Genomic DNA, 17,925 nt, shown 5'->3' on the forward strand with positions numbered 1-17,925 from the left:
ATTGTAGGGAAGGGATGAGAGGAGGAGGAGAGCAGATTGTAGAGAAGGGATGAGAGGAGGAGAGCAGATTGTAGGGAAGGGATGAGAGGAGGAGGAGGAGAGCAGATTGTGGGGGAGAGAGGAGGGATCGAGAGGGAGGGAGGAGGAGGAGTCAGATTGTAGGGAAGGGATGAGAGGAGGAGATCAGATTGTAGGGAAGGGATGAGAGGAGGAGATCAGATTGTAGGGAAGGGATGAGAGGAGGAGATCAGATTGTAGGGAAGGGATGAGAGGAGGAGATCAGATTGTAGGGAAGGGATGAGAGGAGGAGATCAGATTGTAGGGAAGGGATGAGAGGAGGAGAGCAGATTGTAGGGAAGGGATGAGAGGAGGAGAGCAGATTGTAGGGAAGGGATGAGAGGAGGAGATCAGATTGTAGGGAAGGGATGAGAGAGGAGGAGAGCAGATTGTAGGGAAGGGATGAGAGAGGAGCAGGAGAGCAGATTGTAGGGAAGGGATGAGAGGAGGAGGGCAGATTGTAGAGAAGGGATGAGAGGAGGAGGGCAGATTGTAGAGAAGGGATGAGAGGAGGAGGAGGAGATCAGATTGTAGGGAAGGGATGAGAGGAGGAGGAGGAGATCAGATTGTAGGGAAGGGATGAGAGGAGGAGGAGGAGATCAGATTGTAGGGAAGGGATGAGAGGAGGAGATCAGATTGTAGGGAAGGGATGAGAGGAGGAGGAGGAGATCAGATTGTAGGGAAGGGATGAGAGGAGGAGAGCAGATTGTAGGGAAGGGATGAGAAGAGGAGGAGGAGATCAGATTGTAGGGAAGGGATGAGAGGAGGAGAGCAGATTGTAGGGAAGGGATAAGAGGAGGAGGAGGAGAGCAGATTGTAGTGAAGGGATGAGAGGAGGAGAGCAGATTGTAGGGAAGGGATGAGAGAGGAGGAGGAGAGCAGATTGTAGGGAAGGGATGAGAGAAGGAGGGCAGATTGTAGAGAAGGGATGAGAGGAGGAGGGCAGATTGTAGAGAAGGGATGAGAGGAGGAGGGCAGATTGTAGAGAAGGGATGAGAGGAGGAGGAGAGCAGATTGTAGGGAAGGGATGAGAGAGGAGGAGGAGAGCAGATTGTAGGGAAGGGATGAGAGGAGGAGGGCAGATTGTAGAGAAGGGATGAGAGGAGGAGGGCAGATTGTAGAGAAGGGATGAGAGGAGGAGGAGAGCAGATTGTAGGGAAGGGATGAGAGGAGGAGATCAGATTGTAGGGAAGGGATGAGAGGAGGAGATCAGATTGTAGGGAAGGGATGAGAGGAGGAGGAGGAGAGCAGATTGTAGTGAAGGGATGAGAGGAGGAGAGCAGATTGTAGGGAAGGGATGAGAGAGGAGGAGGAGAGCAGATTGTAGGGAAGGGATGAGAGGAGGGGCAGATTGTAGAGAAGGGATGAGAGGAGGAGGGCAGATTGTAGAGAAGGGATGAGAGGAGGAGGGCAGATTGTAGAGAAGGGATGAGAGGAGGAGGAGAGCAGATTGTAGGGAAGGGATGAGAGGAGGAGGAGGAGGAGAGCAGATTGTAGGGAAGGGATGAGAGGAGGAGGAGGAGAGCAGATTGTAGGGAAGGGATGAGAGGAGGAGGAGGAGGGCAGATTGTAGGGAAGGGATGAGAGGAGGAGGAGGAGAGCAGATTGTAGAGAAGGGATGAGAGGAGGAGGAGGAGAGCAGATTGTAGGGAAGGGATGAGAGGAGGAGAGCAGATTGTAGAGAAGGGATGAGAGGAGGAGAGCAGATTGTAGGGAAGGGATAAGAGGAGGAGGAGGAGAGCAGATTGTAGTGAAGGGATGAGAGGAGGAGAGCAGATTGTAGGGAAGGGATGAGAGAGGAGGAGGAGAGCAGATTGTAGGGAAGGGATGAGAGGAGGAGGGCAGATTGTAGAGAAGGGATGAGAGGAGGAGGGCAGATTGTAGAGAAGGGATGAGAGGAGGAGGGCAGATTGTAGAGAAGGGATGAGAGGAGGAGGAGAGCAGATTGTAGGGAAGGGATGAGAGGAGGAGGAGGAGGAGAGCAGATTGTAGGGAAGGGATGAGAGGACGAGGAGGAGAGCAGATTGTAGGGAAGGGATGAGAGGAGGAGGAGGAGAGCAGATTGTAGAGAAGGGATGAGAGGAGGAGGAGGAGAGCAGATTGTAGGGAAGGGATGAGAGGAGGAGAGCAGATTGTAGAGAAGGGATGAGAGGAGGAGAGCAGATTGTAGAGAAGGGATGAGAGGAGGAGAGCAGATTGTAGGGAAGGGATGAGAGAGGAGGAGGAGGGCAGATTGTAGGGAAGGGATGAGAGGAGGAGGAGGAGAGCAGATTGTAGGGAAGGGATGAGAGGAGGAGGAGGAGAGCAGATTGTAGGGAAGGGATGAGAGGAGGAGAGCAGATTGTAGAGAAGGGATGAGAGGAGGAGAGCAGATTGTAGGGAAGGGATGAGAGGAGGAGAGCAGATTGTAGGGAAGGGATGAGAGGAGGAGAGCAGATTGTAGAGAAGGGATGAGAGGAGGAGAGCAGATTGTAGGGAAGGGATGAGAGGAGGAGGAGGAGAGCAGATTGTAGGGAAGGGATGAGAGGAGGAGGAGGAGAGCAGATTGTAGGGAAGGGATGAGAGGAGGAGGAGGAGAGCAGATTGTAGGGAAGGGATGAGAGGAGGAGGAGAGCAGATTGTAGGGAAGGGATGAGAGGAGGAGGAGGAGAGCAGATTGTAGGGAAGGGATGAGAGGAGGAGAGCAGATTGTAGAGAAGGGATGAGAGGAGGAGAGCAGATTGTAGGGAAGGGATGAGAGGAGGAGAGCAGATTGTAGGGAAGGGATGAGAGGAGGAGGAGGAGAGCAGATTGTAGGGAAGGGATGAGAGGAGGAGGAGGAGAGCAGATTGTAGGGAAGGGATGAGAGGAGGAGGAGAGCAGATTGTAGAAAGAAATAAATATAAGAAATAATGCGAAGGGATGAGAGGAGGAGGGCAGATTGTAGGGAAGTGATGAGAGGAGGAGGAGGAGAGCAGATTGTAGAGAAGGGATGAGAGGAGGAGGAGGAGAGCAGATTGTAGGGAAGGGATGAGAGGAGGAGGAGAGCAGATTGTAGGGAAGGGATGAGAGGAGGAGGAGAGCAGATTGTAGAGAAGGGATGAGAGGAGGAGAGCAGATTGTAGGGAAGGGATGAGAGGAGGAGGAGGAGAGCAGATTGTAGAGAAGGGATGAGAGGAGGAGATCAGATTGTAGGGAAGGGATGAGAGGAGGAGATCAGATTGTAGGGAAGGGATGAGAGGAGGAGATCAGATTGTAGGGAAGGGATGAGAGGAGGAGAGCAGATTGTAGGGAAGGGATGAGAGGAGGAGAGCAGATTGTAGGGAAGGGATGAGAGGAGGAGAGCAGATTGTAGGGAAGGGATGAGAGGAGGAGATCAGATTGTAGGGAAGGGATGAGAAAGGAGGAGAGCAGATTGTAGGGAAGGGATGAGAGCAGATTGTAGGGAAGGGATGAGAGAGGAGGAGGCAGAGGGGAGGGATGAGAGGGGAGGAGGAGAGCAGATTGTAGAGAAGGGATGAGAGGGAGGAGAGCAGATTGTAGGGAAGGGATGAGAGGAGGAGATCAGATTGTAGGGAAGGGATGAGAGGAGGAGAGCAGATTGTAGGGAAGGGATGAGAGGAGGAGAGCAGATTGTAGGGAAGGGATGAGAGGAGGAGAGCAGATTGTAGGGAAGGGATGAGAGGAGGAGGAGAGCAGATTGTAGGGAAGGGATGAGAGGAGGAGAGCAGATGTAGGGAAGGGATGAGGGAGGAGCAGATTGTAGGGAAGGGATGAGAGGAGGAGAGCAGATTGTAGGGAAGGGATGAGAGGAGGGAGCAGATTGTAGGGAAGGGATGAGAGGAGGAGAGCAGATTGTAGAGGGAAGGGATGAGAGGAGGAGGAGGAGAGCAGATTGTAGGGAAGGGATGAGAGGAGGAGGAGAGCAGATTGTAGAGAAGGGATGAGAGGAGGAGGAGAGCAGATTGTAGAGAAGGGATGAGAGAGGAGGAGAGCAGATTGTAGGGAAGGGATGAGAGGAGGAGGGCAGATTGTAGGGAAAGGATGAGAGGAGGAGAGCAGATTGTAGAGAAGGGATGAGAGAGGAGGAGAGCAGATTGTAGGGAAGGGATGAGAGGAGGAGGGCAGATTGTAGGGAAAGGATGAGAGGAGGAGAGCAGATTGTAGAGAAGGGATGAGAGAGGAGGAGAGCAGATTGTAAAGAAGGGATGAGAGAGGAGGAGAGCAGATTGTAGGGAAGGGATGAGAGGAGGAGGGCAGATTGTAGGGAAAGGATAGAGAGGAGGAGAGCAGATTGTAGAGAAGGGATGAGAGAGGAGGAGAGCAGATTGTAGAGAAGGGATGAGAGAGGTGGAGGAGAGCAGATTGTAGAGAAGGGATGAGAGAGGTGGAGGAGAGCAGATTGTAGGGAAGGGATGAGAGAGGAGGAGGGGAGATTGTAGGGAAGTGATGAGAGAGGAGGAGGGGAGAATGTAGGGAAGGGATGAGAGAGGAGGAGGGGAGATTGTAGGGAAGGGATGAGAGAGGAGGAGGGGAGATTGTAGGGAAGGGATGGGGAGGAGGAGGGGAGATTGTAGGGAAGGGATGAGAGAGGAGGAGGGGAGATTGTAGGGAAGGGATGAGAGAGGAGGAGGGCAGATTGTAGGGAAGGGATGAGAGACGAGGAGAGCAGATTGTAGTGAAGGGATGAGAGCAGATTGTAGGGAAGGGATGAGAGCAGATTGTAGGGAAGGGATGAGAGAGGAGGAGAGCAGATTGTAGGGAAGGGATGAGAGAGGAGGAGAGCAGATTGTAGTGAAGGGATGAGAGCAGATTGTAGGGAAGGGATGAGAGCAGATTGTAGGGAAGGGATGAGAGCAGATTGTAGGGAAGGGATGAGAGAGGAGGAGGAGAGCAGATTGTAGGGAAGGGATGAGAGAGGAGGAGGGCAGATTGTAGGGAAGGGATGAGAGGAGGAGGAGAGCAGATTGTAGGGAAGGGATGAGAGAGGAGGAGGGCAGATTGTAGTGAAGGGATGAGAGGAGGAAGAGGAGGGCAGATTGTAGTGAAGGGATGAGAGTGGATGAGAGCAGATTGTAGGGAAGGGATGAGAGAGGAGGAGAGCAGATTGTAGGGAAGGGATGAGAGGAGGAGGAGGGCAGATTGTAGGGAAGGGATGAGAGGAGGAGGAGGGCAGATTGTAGGGAAGGGATGAGAGAGGAGGAGAGCAGATTGTAGGGAAGGGATGAGAGAGGAGGAGGGCAGATTGTAGGGAAGGGATGAGAGGAGGAGGAGGGCAGATTGTAGGGAAGGGATGAGAGAGGAGGAGGGCAGATTGTAGGGAAGGGATGAGAGGAGGAGGAGGGAAGATTGTAGTGAAGGGATGAGAGAGGAGGAGGGCAGATTGTAGGGATGGGATGAGAGCAGATTGTAGGGATGGGATGAGAGCAGATTGTAAGGATGGGATGAGAGGAGGAGGAGAGCAGATTGTAGTGAAGGGATGAGAGAGGAGGAGGGCAGATTGTAGGGAAGGGATGAGAGTGGAGGAGGGCAGATTGTAGGGAAGGGATGAGAGTGGAAGAGGGCAGATTGTAGTGAAGGGATGAGAGAGGAGGAGAGCAGATTGTGGGGAAGGGATGAGAGAGGAAGAGGGCAGATTGTAGTGAAGGGATGAGAGAGGAGAGCAGATTGTAGTGAAGGGATGAGAGCAGATTGTAGGGAAGGGATGAGAGAGGAGGAGGAGGAGGGCAGATTGTAGTGAAGGGATGAGAGTGGATGAGGGCAGATTGTAGTGAAGGGATGAGGGTGGATGAGAGCAGATTGTAGTGAACGGATGAGAGGAGGAGGAGGAGGGCAGATTGTAGTGAAGGGATGAGAGGAGGAAGAGAGCAGATTGTAGGGAAGGGATGAGAGAGGAGGAGAGCAGATTGTAGTGAAGGGATGAGAGTGGAAGAGAGCAGATTGTAGTGAAGGGATGAGAGGAGGAGGGCAGATTGTAGTGAAGGGATGAGAGCAGATTGTAGTGAAGGGATGAGAGAGGATGAGAGCAGATTGTAGTGAAGGGATGAGAGCAGATTGTAGTGAAGGGATGAGAGAGGATGAGAGAAGATTGTAGTGAAGGGATGAGAGCAGATTGTAGTGAAGGGATGAGAGAGGAGGAGAGCAGATTGTAGGGAAGGGATGAGAGAGGAGGAGAGCAGATTGTAGGGAAGGGATGAGAGAGGAGGAGAGCAGATTGTAGGGAAGGGATGAGAGTGGAGGAGAGCAGATTGTAGGGAAGGGATGAGAGTGGAGGAGAGCAGATTGTAGGGAAGAGATGAGAGTGGATGAGGGCAGATTGTAGTGAAGGGATGAGAGTGGATGAGGGCAGATTGTAGTGAAGGGATGAGGGTGGATGAGGGCAGATTGTAGTGAAGGGATGAGAGAGGAGACAGATTGTAGGGAAGGGATGAGAGAGGATGAGGGCAGATTGTAGGGAAGGGATGAGAGAGGAGGAGGGCAGATTGTAGGGATGGGATGAGAGAGGAGGAGGGCAGATTGTAGGGAAGGGATGAGAGTGGATGAGGGCAGATTGTAGTGAAGGGATGAGAGTGGATGAGGGCAGATTGTAGTGAAGGGATGAGAGTGGAGGAGAGCAGATTGTAGTGAAGGGATGAGAGAGGAGGAGAGCAGATTGTAGTGAAGGGATGAGAGAGGAGGAGGACAGATTGTAGTGAAGGGATGAGAGAGGAAGAGGACAGATTGTAGTGAAGGGATGAGAGAGGAGGAGGACAGATTGTAGTGAAGGGATGAGAGAGGAGGAGGACAGATTGTAGTGAAGGGATGAGAGTGGAAGAGGACAGATTGCTCCACAGAATGAAATTGATTGTCCTCGTTTTCTTTTGCTTATCTCTGGGACTTAGAGAAAGTTTCAGGCTTTAGAGCCAGAATGTGGTTGTGGTGTGTTTGTGTGCGGTTGTGGTGTGTGGTGTTTGTGTGCGGTTGTGGTGTGTGGTGTTTGTGTGCGGTTGTGGTGTGTGGTGTTTGTGTGGTGTGTGTGTGTGGTGTGTGTGTGTGTGTGGTTGTGGTGTGTGTGTGTGTGTGTGTGTGTGTGTGTGTGTGTGTGTGTGGTGTTTGTGGTGTTTGTGGTTGTGGGTGTGGTTGTGTGTGTGGTGTTTGTGGTGTGTGTGTGAGCAGCACAATCCCAGAGAAGTACTGAGGCGGCAAAATGTTTATCAACGCTGAAGGTATTCAAATCAAATGGTGTGGTGTGTGTGTGTGTGTGTGTGTGTGTGTGTGAGATGTAAATGGTTTCATGGGTCATAACACAGCAGAAGCTCGTTCCATTTATATAAACAAATAGACAAACACACACAACATAAAAGTCATTTGAGTAGATGATCTATTAGCTGTGGACGGAGGAAGAGAGATAGAGAGAGAGAGTCACTGAGAGAATCTGTCCACAACAAAGGCTGTGAACACGGCGTTTAAAATCACTATTTCTACAACCTGACAACACTTTTCCCTGTTTTGATAGAAAAAAGGTTACAACAGCAACAGTTAACATGTTAAGGTAAGGCCCCCACACACACACACACACACACACACACACACACACACACACACACACACACACACACACACACACACACACACACACACACACACACACACCTCTCTAAGCCTCACCTCTCTCGCAGTAAGGCTCTCCCTCCTCCATATAGAAGGCCTGGTTTCTGATGGGGCTCTTACAGGCAGCACACATGAAACACTGGACATGGTAGGTCATCTTCAGAGCATGCATGATATCCTGAACAGAGGAAGGAAGGAAGGAAGGAAGGAAGGAAGGAAGGAAGGAAGGAAGGAAGGAAGGAAGGAAGGAAGGAAGGAAGGAAGGAAGGAAGGAAGGAAGGAAGGAAGGAAGGAAAGGGGGGGTCAGACCTCAGTTTACAGGTACAGCTAAACAAGCTTGTGGTCTACATTCCACAGTATTGTCAGAGATGACGATAGACTGGTCCTGCTAAACTAGCTTGTGGTCTACATTCCACAGTATTCTCATAGATGATGGTAGACCTGTATTGTCATAGATGACGGTAGACCTGTATTGTAGACCGGTATTGTCAGAGATGCCGGTAGACCTGTATTGTCAGAGATGACGGTAGACCTGTATTGTCAGAGATGACGGTAGACCTGTATTGTCATAGATGACGGTAGACAGACAGTAGACATCTCACCCCTGTGATAATCTTCTTGCATTTGGCACAGTTGGGAGCGTATCTGTTATCATAACACTTGGTGCAGAAGACTGAGCCCCTCTCCTCAAAGAATCCTCCCTCATCCAACATCACTTTACACTGGGAACACTGGAACTCTTCTGGATGCCAGGACTGACCCAGCGCCACCAGGTACCGGCCCCTACACACACACACACACACACACGCACGCCACACACACACACACACACACAGGTTAGATAAGCCCAGCTGGCAGAAACAGAGGTTTCTAGGCATAGCGCTCTATAATGTAAAATAGTGATCCTACCATAACAGACATGACTTACTGTATGTACACTATCCACGTAACTGTCAGATGGTGTCAGATCATTCCATTTTGTTTGTGTTGTTTTAAAAAATTTTTTTATAGCAATAATGAGGTTATATAAAGTCCTAGAGTATTACCTGGTCAGGTCACATGGTCTAGCAAATCAGGGCTTAGCAGTTCGATCCGGCAAACCTAGTCTATTATGAAATGATAGCCTATAGAGTTTATTCTCTATATACGGTACACTACTTTTTCAACTAGAACTCATGTAGGGAACGGAGGTTGCTGTATTGACCCAATAGAGGGCTACTTTGACATTCGGGGTTTTGGTCAAACATTTTTGCAATATTTAAGGAATTGGGTGAGATTTCAGGCTTGGCTAGCTCTAGTGTAAGATATATCAGACATGGGGCAGTAGTAAATAAAGGCCTTGCGGTTATTAATCTAACAGACAGGGGGCAGTAGTAAATAAAGGCCTTGCGGTTATTAATCTAACAGACAGGGGGCAGTAGTAAATAAAGGCCTTGCCGTTATTAATCTAACAGACAGGGGGCAGTAGTAAATAAAGGACTTGCCGTTATTAATCTAACAGACAGGGGGCAGTAGTAAATAAAGGCCTTGCCGTTATTAATCTAACAGACAGGGGGCAGTAGTAAATAAAGGCCTTGCCGTTATTAATCTAGCAGACAGGGGGCAGTAGTAAATAAAGGCCTTGCAGTTATTAATCTAACAGACAGGGGGCAGTAGTAAATAAAGGCCTTGCCGTTATTAATCTAACAGACAGGGGGCAGTACTAAATAAAGGCCTTGCAGTTATTAATCTAACAGACAGGGGGCAGTAGTAAATAAAGGCCTTGCCGTTATTAATCTAACAGACAGGGGGCAGTAGTAAATAAAGGCCTTGCCGTTATTAATCTAGCAGAGAGGGGGCAGTAGTAAATAAAGGCCTTGCCGTTACTAATCTAACAGACAGGGGGCAGTAGTAAATAAAGGCCTTGCCGTTATTAATCTAACAGACAGGGGGCAGTAGTAAATAAAGGCCTTGCCGTTATTAATCTAACAGACAGGGGGCAGTATAATCATATGACTCCCACCTAATGATCTTTTTGCAGGCTCCACATAGAGGGGTCCTTCCACTGTCCTCCGGTGCCTGCTGAGCTGCCTGTAGGATAGAGGAGCGGTTCTGCATGGGCGTAGGCTGGGCCGGCTGTCTGTGCTGGGTCAGAACCGTACTGGTCTTGTCTGGGGCGTAACGGTCAGCGAAACCTGGGTCAGTCACCCACGGAGGACGCACCTTGGGACCAGAGTTGACTGGAGCCTTAGAGGCTGGGGAACCCAGAGAAATGTATTAATACAATACAAAACAGGAAGACTCATATAGTATATTAGAAAGGAACCATGGGACTGTATGAATGCTTATAGCACGTTACAATATATTACTATGCTTATAGCTCACGCTATAATGCATATTTCAACGCTTATAGCATGTTATAATGCATCTAACTACTAAATAAAAGGCTTGGATTTTGTATGCTAAATTACCAGCATCCCTGTCATTTGAGCTCTGACCTGCAGTTACTCACCGTCAGGTTTGTCGGCTGCCTGAGTCTGGGCCTTAGCAGGTGACCGAGAGGCCTTGATGCTGGGAAGAAACACACACTTCCTTAGGAACAGGTGCTATAGGGTTACCATGGCGACTCAGAAGCGGTAGAATGGCAGCAGTGTCCGACATTATCATCATGGAGTGCATTTTTTTATTTTATTTTTTTTAAATCGAAGGAGCATAAAATGGTAAAACCATTGAAACGATTGCTCCTTAATTTAACATCTCTCTGAGCCTATACCACTACCTTACAGAAAGGAAAGTTAATAGAGGGTGAAATGGTAATTGGTGTGATCAAGTCATATTCCTCCAAACAGCACATTGACTGTAGTCTGTAGAGCCGGGGTCAGCAACAGGCCATGTGGTTCTGGTCTTTGGCCCAACAAAAACAGTAGACGAGAAGGAGGAAGAGAGGAGAGACGACGAGGAGGAAGAGAGGAGCGACGAGGAAGAGAGGAGCGACGAGGAAGAGAGGAGCGACGAGGAAGAGAGGAGAGACGAGGAGGAGGAAGAGAGGAGAGACGAGGAAGAGAGGAGAGACGAGGAAGAGAGGAGAGAGGAGGAAGAGAGGAGAGAGAGGAGAGGAGAGACGAGGAGGAGAGGAGAGACGAGGAGGAGAGGAGAGACGAGGAGGAGAGGAGAGACGAGGAGGAGGAAGAGAGGAGAGAGGAGGAAGAGAGGAGAGACGAGGAGGAGAGGAGAGACGAGGAAGAGAGGAGAGACGAGGAAGAGAGGAGAGACGAGGAGGAGGAGAGAGGAGAGACGAGGAAGAGAGGAGAGACGAGGAGGAGAGAGGAGAGACGAGGAGGAGGAAGAGAGGAGAGACGAGGAAGAGAGGAGAGACGAGGAGGAAGAGAGGAGAGACGAGGAAGAGGAAGAGAGACGAGGAAGAGGAAGAGAGGAGAGACGAGGAGGAAGAGAGGAGAGACGAGGAAGAGAGGAGAGACGAGGAAGAGGAAGAGAGGAGAGACGAGGAGGAGGAGAGACGAGGAAGAGAGGAGAGACGAGGAGGAGGAGAGACGAGGAGGAGGAGAGACGAGGAGGAGGAGACGAGGAGGAAGAGAGACGAGGAGGAGGAGAGACGAGGAGGAAGAGAGGAGGAGGAGGAGAGACGAGGAGGAGGAGAGACGAGGAGAGGAGAGATGAGGAGGAGGAGAGGAGAGACGAGGAGGAAGAGAGGAGAGACGAGGAGGAGGAGAGACGAGGAGGAAGAGAGGAGGAGGAGGAGAGACGAGGAGGAGGAGAGACGAGGAGAGGAGAGATGAGGAGGAGGAGAGGAGAGACGAGGAGGAAGAGAGGAGAGACGAGGAGGAAGAGAGGAGAGACGAGGAGGAAGAGAGGAGAGGAGGAAGAGAGGAGAGGAGGAAGAGAGGAGAGACGAGGAGGAAGAGAGGAGAGACGAGGAGGAAGAGAGGAGAGACGAGGAGGAAGAGAGGAGAGACGAGGAGAAGCGGAAGGAAAGATAAGAGGAGAGACTGAAACGTGAACTCTGATGTGCCTTAATAACTAACTTGTATGTCACCTGTAAATACGAATAAAATGGTTACAACTACGAGCCTGGTTGGTTTAGCCCCCGGAAAAAAAGACAGGAACCTTTTCCTCTTGCCATGATTGGCTGAGATAATGAGTGGGCTGGACATGCTGAGAGATGAGTTTGGATTGGTCGGCCATGTAGCATGCTTCTGTCTATAACATGAGCTGCTCAGTATGTGTAGATCATCCTTGTTTGAAAGATATAAACGTTAGTCGTGGAGAACAGCAAAAAAAAATAGCAAAAAAAAAAAGTGTTGCTACTGCTCTCAAAAACATTGCTGCCCAGAATTTAGCAGGCGCTATCGACAAAGATCAGCGGGAAAAAAGTTGTGCTGGGGCTATTTTCTGAAGGATGATTGTGACATGAACATTAAATCAGACTCGGGAAATCCCTGACTTAGGTTTAATTTTTATTTATTTATTTATATAAATATATTGAGTGGCGCAGCGGTCTAAGGCACTGCAGTGCTAGAGGCGTCACTACAGACCCTGGTTCGATCCCAGGCTGTGTCGTGACCGGGAGTCCCATAGGGCGGCGCACAATTGGCCCAGCGTCATCAGGGTTAGGGGAGGGTTTACTTTGGCTCATCGCTCTCTAGTGACTCCTTGTGGTGGACCTGGCGCCTGCAGGCTGACTACGGTCGTCAGTTCAGCAGTGTTTCCTCCGACATCCATTTCTTTCACATGAACCATCAACTTGGAGAAGTGTCTTGGTGCATCATTCAATAATTATAAAATATTTCAATTTTTTTTTTTTATCTGGACACTGTTTTTGATATTGCTACTATGCCGGTAATCGTTTCGCTGTACCGTTTACACCTTTTGTATCCTGTGCATGTGACAAATAAACTTTGATTTCATTTGATATAGTGTGTGTTTACCAGAGACGGTAATGTGAAGAACAACATGGCCTGCACCAAAGTCAGATTAGGATATAGGCCAAGGACTAGATAAACTACTTTTTGCTACTATTTTCACCACTTTTAGTCTTGGAATCTTTGGTTGTTTACTAAACTACCTCACTCTGTTTAGCACATGGCCTCACATGTGACTCCTTACAGAGATGGGTGGGGCTTAAGAGGGTGTGAACGATGCTGAATGGGTGGAGACAAAGAAGAGCTCTCCAGTAGGTACCAAAACATTCCAAGGGCAATTTTCTCAAATGTGGGGTTACAAGTTTATCGACTTTCAAAGCAGAATTTCTTTCCCATTGTTTCCTCAACTGCAGTGTATGATATACAATTTTGTAGCTCTGTGTCTCTACTTTTATCCAATGTAAAAATTTTTGGGGAAAAACCCAATTGAGGCGGTTGGTCAAGTGTATAATTTAGGAAATCTGTTCCCAAGTATTTTCCTTCCTACAAAAGAGACGTGATCATGTCTCAATGTAATCAAGGTATGGCGTGATTGCATTTTCAAATAACAACCTCTTTTTAGGGGCTTAGTTGTGGTCAATTTGCAGCAAATTATTATAATGATGATGATGGCGATTATGTTCAGGTCGTCCGCCTCGGCTGAATCAAGTCGCCTACCCCTTCTTCAGAGTTAACAGCATTCGGCTCAGTAACAGGTGTCTACAGCCATCTCTGGAAACAACTACCATCTCATTACTACATCTACATAAAAAAACACAACTTCTAAAAACGGCAGAGAGAACTCCGATATAGATTACAGAAGAGTGAAAGACGTGACAGTAGTCGTGGTCAGATCGTAGAACAGGTCGTTGTCTATCCAAATGAGACGTGATACCATTACAGCTGTTACGAGCGTGGCGTGAACAGCGGGTTAAGTATTGGGTTTGACACCACTACTATATTACAGAGACTGCTTTATTATCATCAAAATCATCCGTGTTTGATGTAACGTGATAACTGTCTGTAGAAAAGGCTACGTTTTATCAGGGTGATGCCTACTATATACACTCAACTTCCATCTGTTTGCCAAAAGTTCAATAAAAAAAAAACATGTTTCAAATGCACATTGACCCACAACGATAGTCTAGAATAACCTAGATGTTCTACTGCTCCCTATTAGTAGACGCCTATGAGGTGTGCTCACTCTAGTGTCAAAAAGCACATGGAGACTATTACATAACAGTAGGTAATATAGCATGATAGTACTATACAGGACAGTATAATGAGTTTTGCGTGATATAGTACTATACAGTATAATGAGTATTGCGTGATATAGCACTATACAGTATAATGAGTATTGCGTGATATAGCACTATACAGTATAATGAGTATTGCATAATATAGTACTTTACAGTATGAGTATTGCGTGATATAGTACTATACAGTATAATGAGTATTGCGTGATATAGGACTATACAGTATAATGAGTATTGCGTGATATAGTACTATTAGTAGACTTCTATGAGGTGTGCTAACTCTAGTGTCAAAAACCACATGGAGACTTACATAACAGTATGTATTATTGCATGATAGTACTATACAGTATAATGAGTACTGCGTGATATAGTACTATACAGTATAATGAGTATGGATGGTAGGGTATTGTACAGTATAATGAGTATTGCACGGTAAAGTATACTGGTAGAGTATCGCAGAGTGCAGTATAGTATTGCGTAGTATAGTATTGCATGGCAATAGAGTATTGCATGGTAGTATAGTATTGCAGAGCACAATATAGTATTGAGGAGCACAATATAGTATTGCAGAGTACAATATAGTATTGCAGAGTACAATATAGTATTGCAGAGTACAGTATAGTGTAGTAGAGTGCGGTAAAGAAGGAAGCAGAGAAAGATAAATGACAGATAGAAAGAGGAGGTGTTTTCAGATGTTTTATAATGACACCAGTACAGATATATTTATCTTTCATTCTTATCAGAGGGAGGGGCCTAAAGAACAAAAAAGGGAGAGTTCAGAAAATGATGAGAAAGCACAACTCAGAGCTAAGAGAGAGAGAGAGAGAGAGAGAGAGAGAGAGAGCTGAGAGAGAGCTGAGAGAGAGAGAGAGAGAGAGAGAGCGAGAGAGGAGAGAGAGAGAGAGAGAGAGAGAGCTAAGAGGAGAGAGAGAGCTAAGAGGAGAGAGAGAGCTAAGAGAGAGAGAGAGAGAGAGAGAGAGAGAGAGAGAGAGAGAGAGAGAGAGAGAGAGAGCTAGAGAGAGAGGAGCTAAGAGAGAGAGAGAGAGAGAGAGCTAAGAGAGAGAGAGAGCTGAGAGAGAGCTAAGAGAGAGAGAGAGCTGAGAGAGAGCTAAGAGAGAGAGAGATGAGAGAGAGAGAGAGAGAGAGAGAGTTTACAGATCAACAGGAGATGGACTGCAACTACAGAATCAGAATAAAAAAAATAGAACAGGAAGAACAGCGCTGTTCCAACAGCTGTCCCCCCCCTCCCCCCTTAGATAACTCTGAGCAACACAGTTTAATAGGAGGAACAGGACTACAAAGCAGACCTGGGTCAGATACATTCGTCAAATACTGTAGAAATCTTGAGGTGGACTTGATTTGGATTGATCCGGGACAAAGGGACCAATAGAACAGTCCCGAAGTGCAAACTCCTCTCTCCCCCCTCCCTTCCCGCACCTCAGGTTTTTTGATCAATCAATCAATCAATCAATCAATCAATCGTATTTGACGTATGTGTTGGCCCCAGGTCTGTAACAAACACAAGGTGATCCACAAGATGTTACCAACACTAACTCATCAAGGAGAAGAAGGGAATCTGACAGTCAGACAGGCTCAGTATGCAATGGTTCCACGTATGGCTTAGTGATCATAGATTCCTCTATTTTATTTTACTATTTTAACTTTTTTTTTTTTTTCTCCTCTGCATGTCTGGGGTGTGTGTGTGTGTTGTCGTCTGGGGTGTGTGTGTGTGTGTGTGTGTGTTGTCGTCTGGGGGGTTTGTGTTGTTGTCGTCTGAGGTGTGTGTGTGTGTTGTTGTCTGGGGTGTGTGTGTGTTGTTGTCGTCTGGGGTGTGTGTATGTGTTGTTGTCTGGGGTGTGTGTGTGTGTGTGTGTGTGTGTGTGTGTGTTGTTGTCTGGGGTGTGTGTGTGTGTGTTGCTGTCTGTGCTTGTTTGTCTGGATAATCGGGCTATTGTCGTTTTAGTCGTTGTCGTCGTTCTGATGGCTATCGATCGCTAGGGCTCAGGCCCGGCCCTGCGTTGCACGTTGCCATGGTGATGCTCAGGACTTGATGTTGAGGGCGCGTGCGGACCTCTCATGGTGCCAGTCCCTCAGACGGGCGTAACGAGGACTCTGAATCTCTGTAAGGAACTTTTCCCTAACCGCCACGAGAGAGAAGAGAAGAGAGAGTTGACAGGAAATGAAGAAAGACAAATATCTCTAACAGGCAGACAATTCACCAAGCAATGGGAAATGGGAAAACTACATCACAACTCAATACGGAGGGAGAGAAAAGCTACTGAACAACACACACACACCACCTGTATAACTCACACACACACCAAACCACCTGTATAACTCACACACCAAACCACCTGTATAACTCACACACACACACACACACACCAAACCACCTGTATAACTCACACACACACACACACACACACACACACACACACACACACACACACACACACACCTGTATAACTCACACACCAAACCACCTGTATAACTCACACACCAAACCACCTGTGTAACTCACACACCAAACCACCTGTATAACTCACACACACACACACACACACACACACACACACACACACACACACACCTGTATAACTCACACACCAAACCACCTGTATAACTCACACACCAAACCACCTGTGTAACTCACACACCAAACCACCTGTATAACTCACACACCAAACCACCTGTATAACTCACACACCAAACCACCTGTGTAACTCACACACCAAACCACCTGTGTAACTCACACACCAAACCACATGCTGAAGCTTAAAGATGGCTGTAACAGACTATACCAGAGTCAGCTGTAGACATCACACACAGGCTGTTTATAAACACACAGGCTGTTTACCTGGCCCTCTTCATTGTCTCATCGTCTGGGTCCTGCACTGAGAGAGCCAGGGGAAACACAGTATCAGAACGCCCAAAGGACATTGTCCACATCACTCACTCTTCCCCTCTCGACCACTGACAACCCCCCACCGACCTCACTCTCTCACCCTCTCCGACCTCGCTCTCTCACCCTCTCCGACCTCGCTCTCTCCGACCTCGCTCTCTCCGACCTCGCTCTCTCCGACCTCGCTCTCTCCGACCTCGCTCTCTCCGACCTCGCGCTCTCACTCTCTCCGACCTCGCGCTCTCACTCTGTCCGACCTCGCGCTCTCACTCTGTCCGACCTCGCGCTCTCACTCTCTCCGACCTCGCGCTCTCACTCTCTCCGACCTCGCGCTCTCACTCTCTCCGACCTCGCGCTCTCACTCTCTCCGACCTCGCGCTCTCACTCTCTCCGACCTCGCGCTCTCACTCTCTCCGACCTCGCGCTCTCACCCTCTCCGACCTCGCGCTCTCACCCTCTCCGACCTCGCTCTCTCACCCTCGCTCTCTCACCCTCTCCGACCTCGCTCTCTCTCTCACCCTCTCCGACCTTGCTCTCTCTCTCACCCTCTCCGACCTCGCTCTCTCTCTCACCCTCTCCGACCTCGCTCTCTCTCTCACCCTCTCCGACCTCGCTCTCTCTCTCACCCTCTCCGACCTCGCTCTCTCTCTCGCCCTCTCTCTCACCCTCTCCGACCTCGCTCTCTCTCTCACCCTCTCCGACCTCGCTCTCTCTCTCACCCTCTCCGACCTCGCTCTCTCTCTCACCCTCTCCGACTTACTGTAGTCGGTGCCTGTGAGCTGGGCCAGCATGCGGAAAGAGCGGGACTGGGTAGTGCCTGTGCGGGGCTGCCAATCCTGAGTGTCCTCGATCAGCCTCTTCTTGCTGCGGTCGTTGGGGATGAACATGGGGATGCCTTCCACCCGCAGACCGTGCCTAGTACACACCCCCAAGTCACCACAATGTTAATATAACGTTAACAACGGACCATGCCCAGTACACGCGCAATGTTCCCACAACGTTCCAACAACGTTAACATAACAAACCGCGCCTACACACAGACATGACGTGAAGCCAGCGACGTGCAAGCGAAGAATGATAGCTAATAATTATAAAACATTACCAAGTACTGATTACTGAACTTATGGACACATACATACAGTATATAACCAACAAACCCGAGCCCTATATCCCTGGTCAAAAGTAGTGTACTACATAGGGGATAGGGTGCCATTTGTCATATTTAACCGACATAAAGTACCAG

The 17,925-nt window shown here is 48.8% G+C and overlaps 1 protein-coding gene and 1 long non-coding RNA gene across 7 annotated transcripts in view; one reads left to right on the top strand and one right to left on the bottom strand.

Moving 5' to 3' along the window:
• The window catches only part of LOC145879490 (uncharacterized), a 391,863-nt gene extending 377,071 nt beyond the window's left edge, over positions 1 to 14,792 (top strand). Inside the window, exon 2 of the long non-coding RNA XR_014392272.1 lies at positions 14,688 to 14,792. This is a non-coding gene — a long non-coding RNA (uncharacterized LOC145879490). The remainder of the gene's footprint in view (positions 1 to 14,687) is intronic.
• Positions 1 to 17,925, bottom strand: part of pdlim7 (PDZ and LIM domain 7) — a 92,516-nt gene that overhangs the window by 9,922 nt on the left and 64,669 nt on the right. For 3 of the 6 annotated variants that reach the window (XM_082974885.1, XM_082974887.1, XM_082974886.1), the window contains exons 6-9: positions 10,118 to 10,176; positions 9,629 to 9,860; positions 8,229 to 8,409; positions 7,684 to 7,804 (exon numbers count right to left, since the gene is read on the bottom strand). In XM_082974885.1, coding sequence (XP_082831011.1) covers positions 7,684 to 7,804; positions 8,229 to 8,409; positions 9,629 to 9,860; positions 10,118 to 10,176 — 593 coding nt within the window. 6 annotated transcript variants of the gene reach the window in all.

This window comes from Salmo salar, chromosome 05 (genome assembly GCF_965601325.2).
Source record: "Salmo salar chromosome 05, fSalSal1, whole genome shotgun sequence".
Classification (NCBI taxonomy): domain Eukaryota; kingdom Metazoa; phylum Chordata; class Actinopteri; order Salmoniformes; family Salmonidae; genus Salmo; species Salmo salar.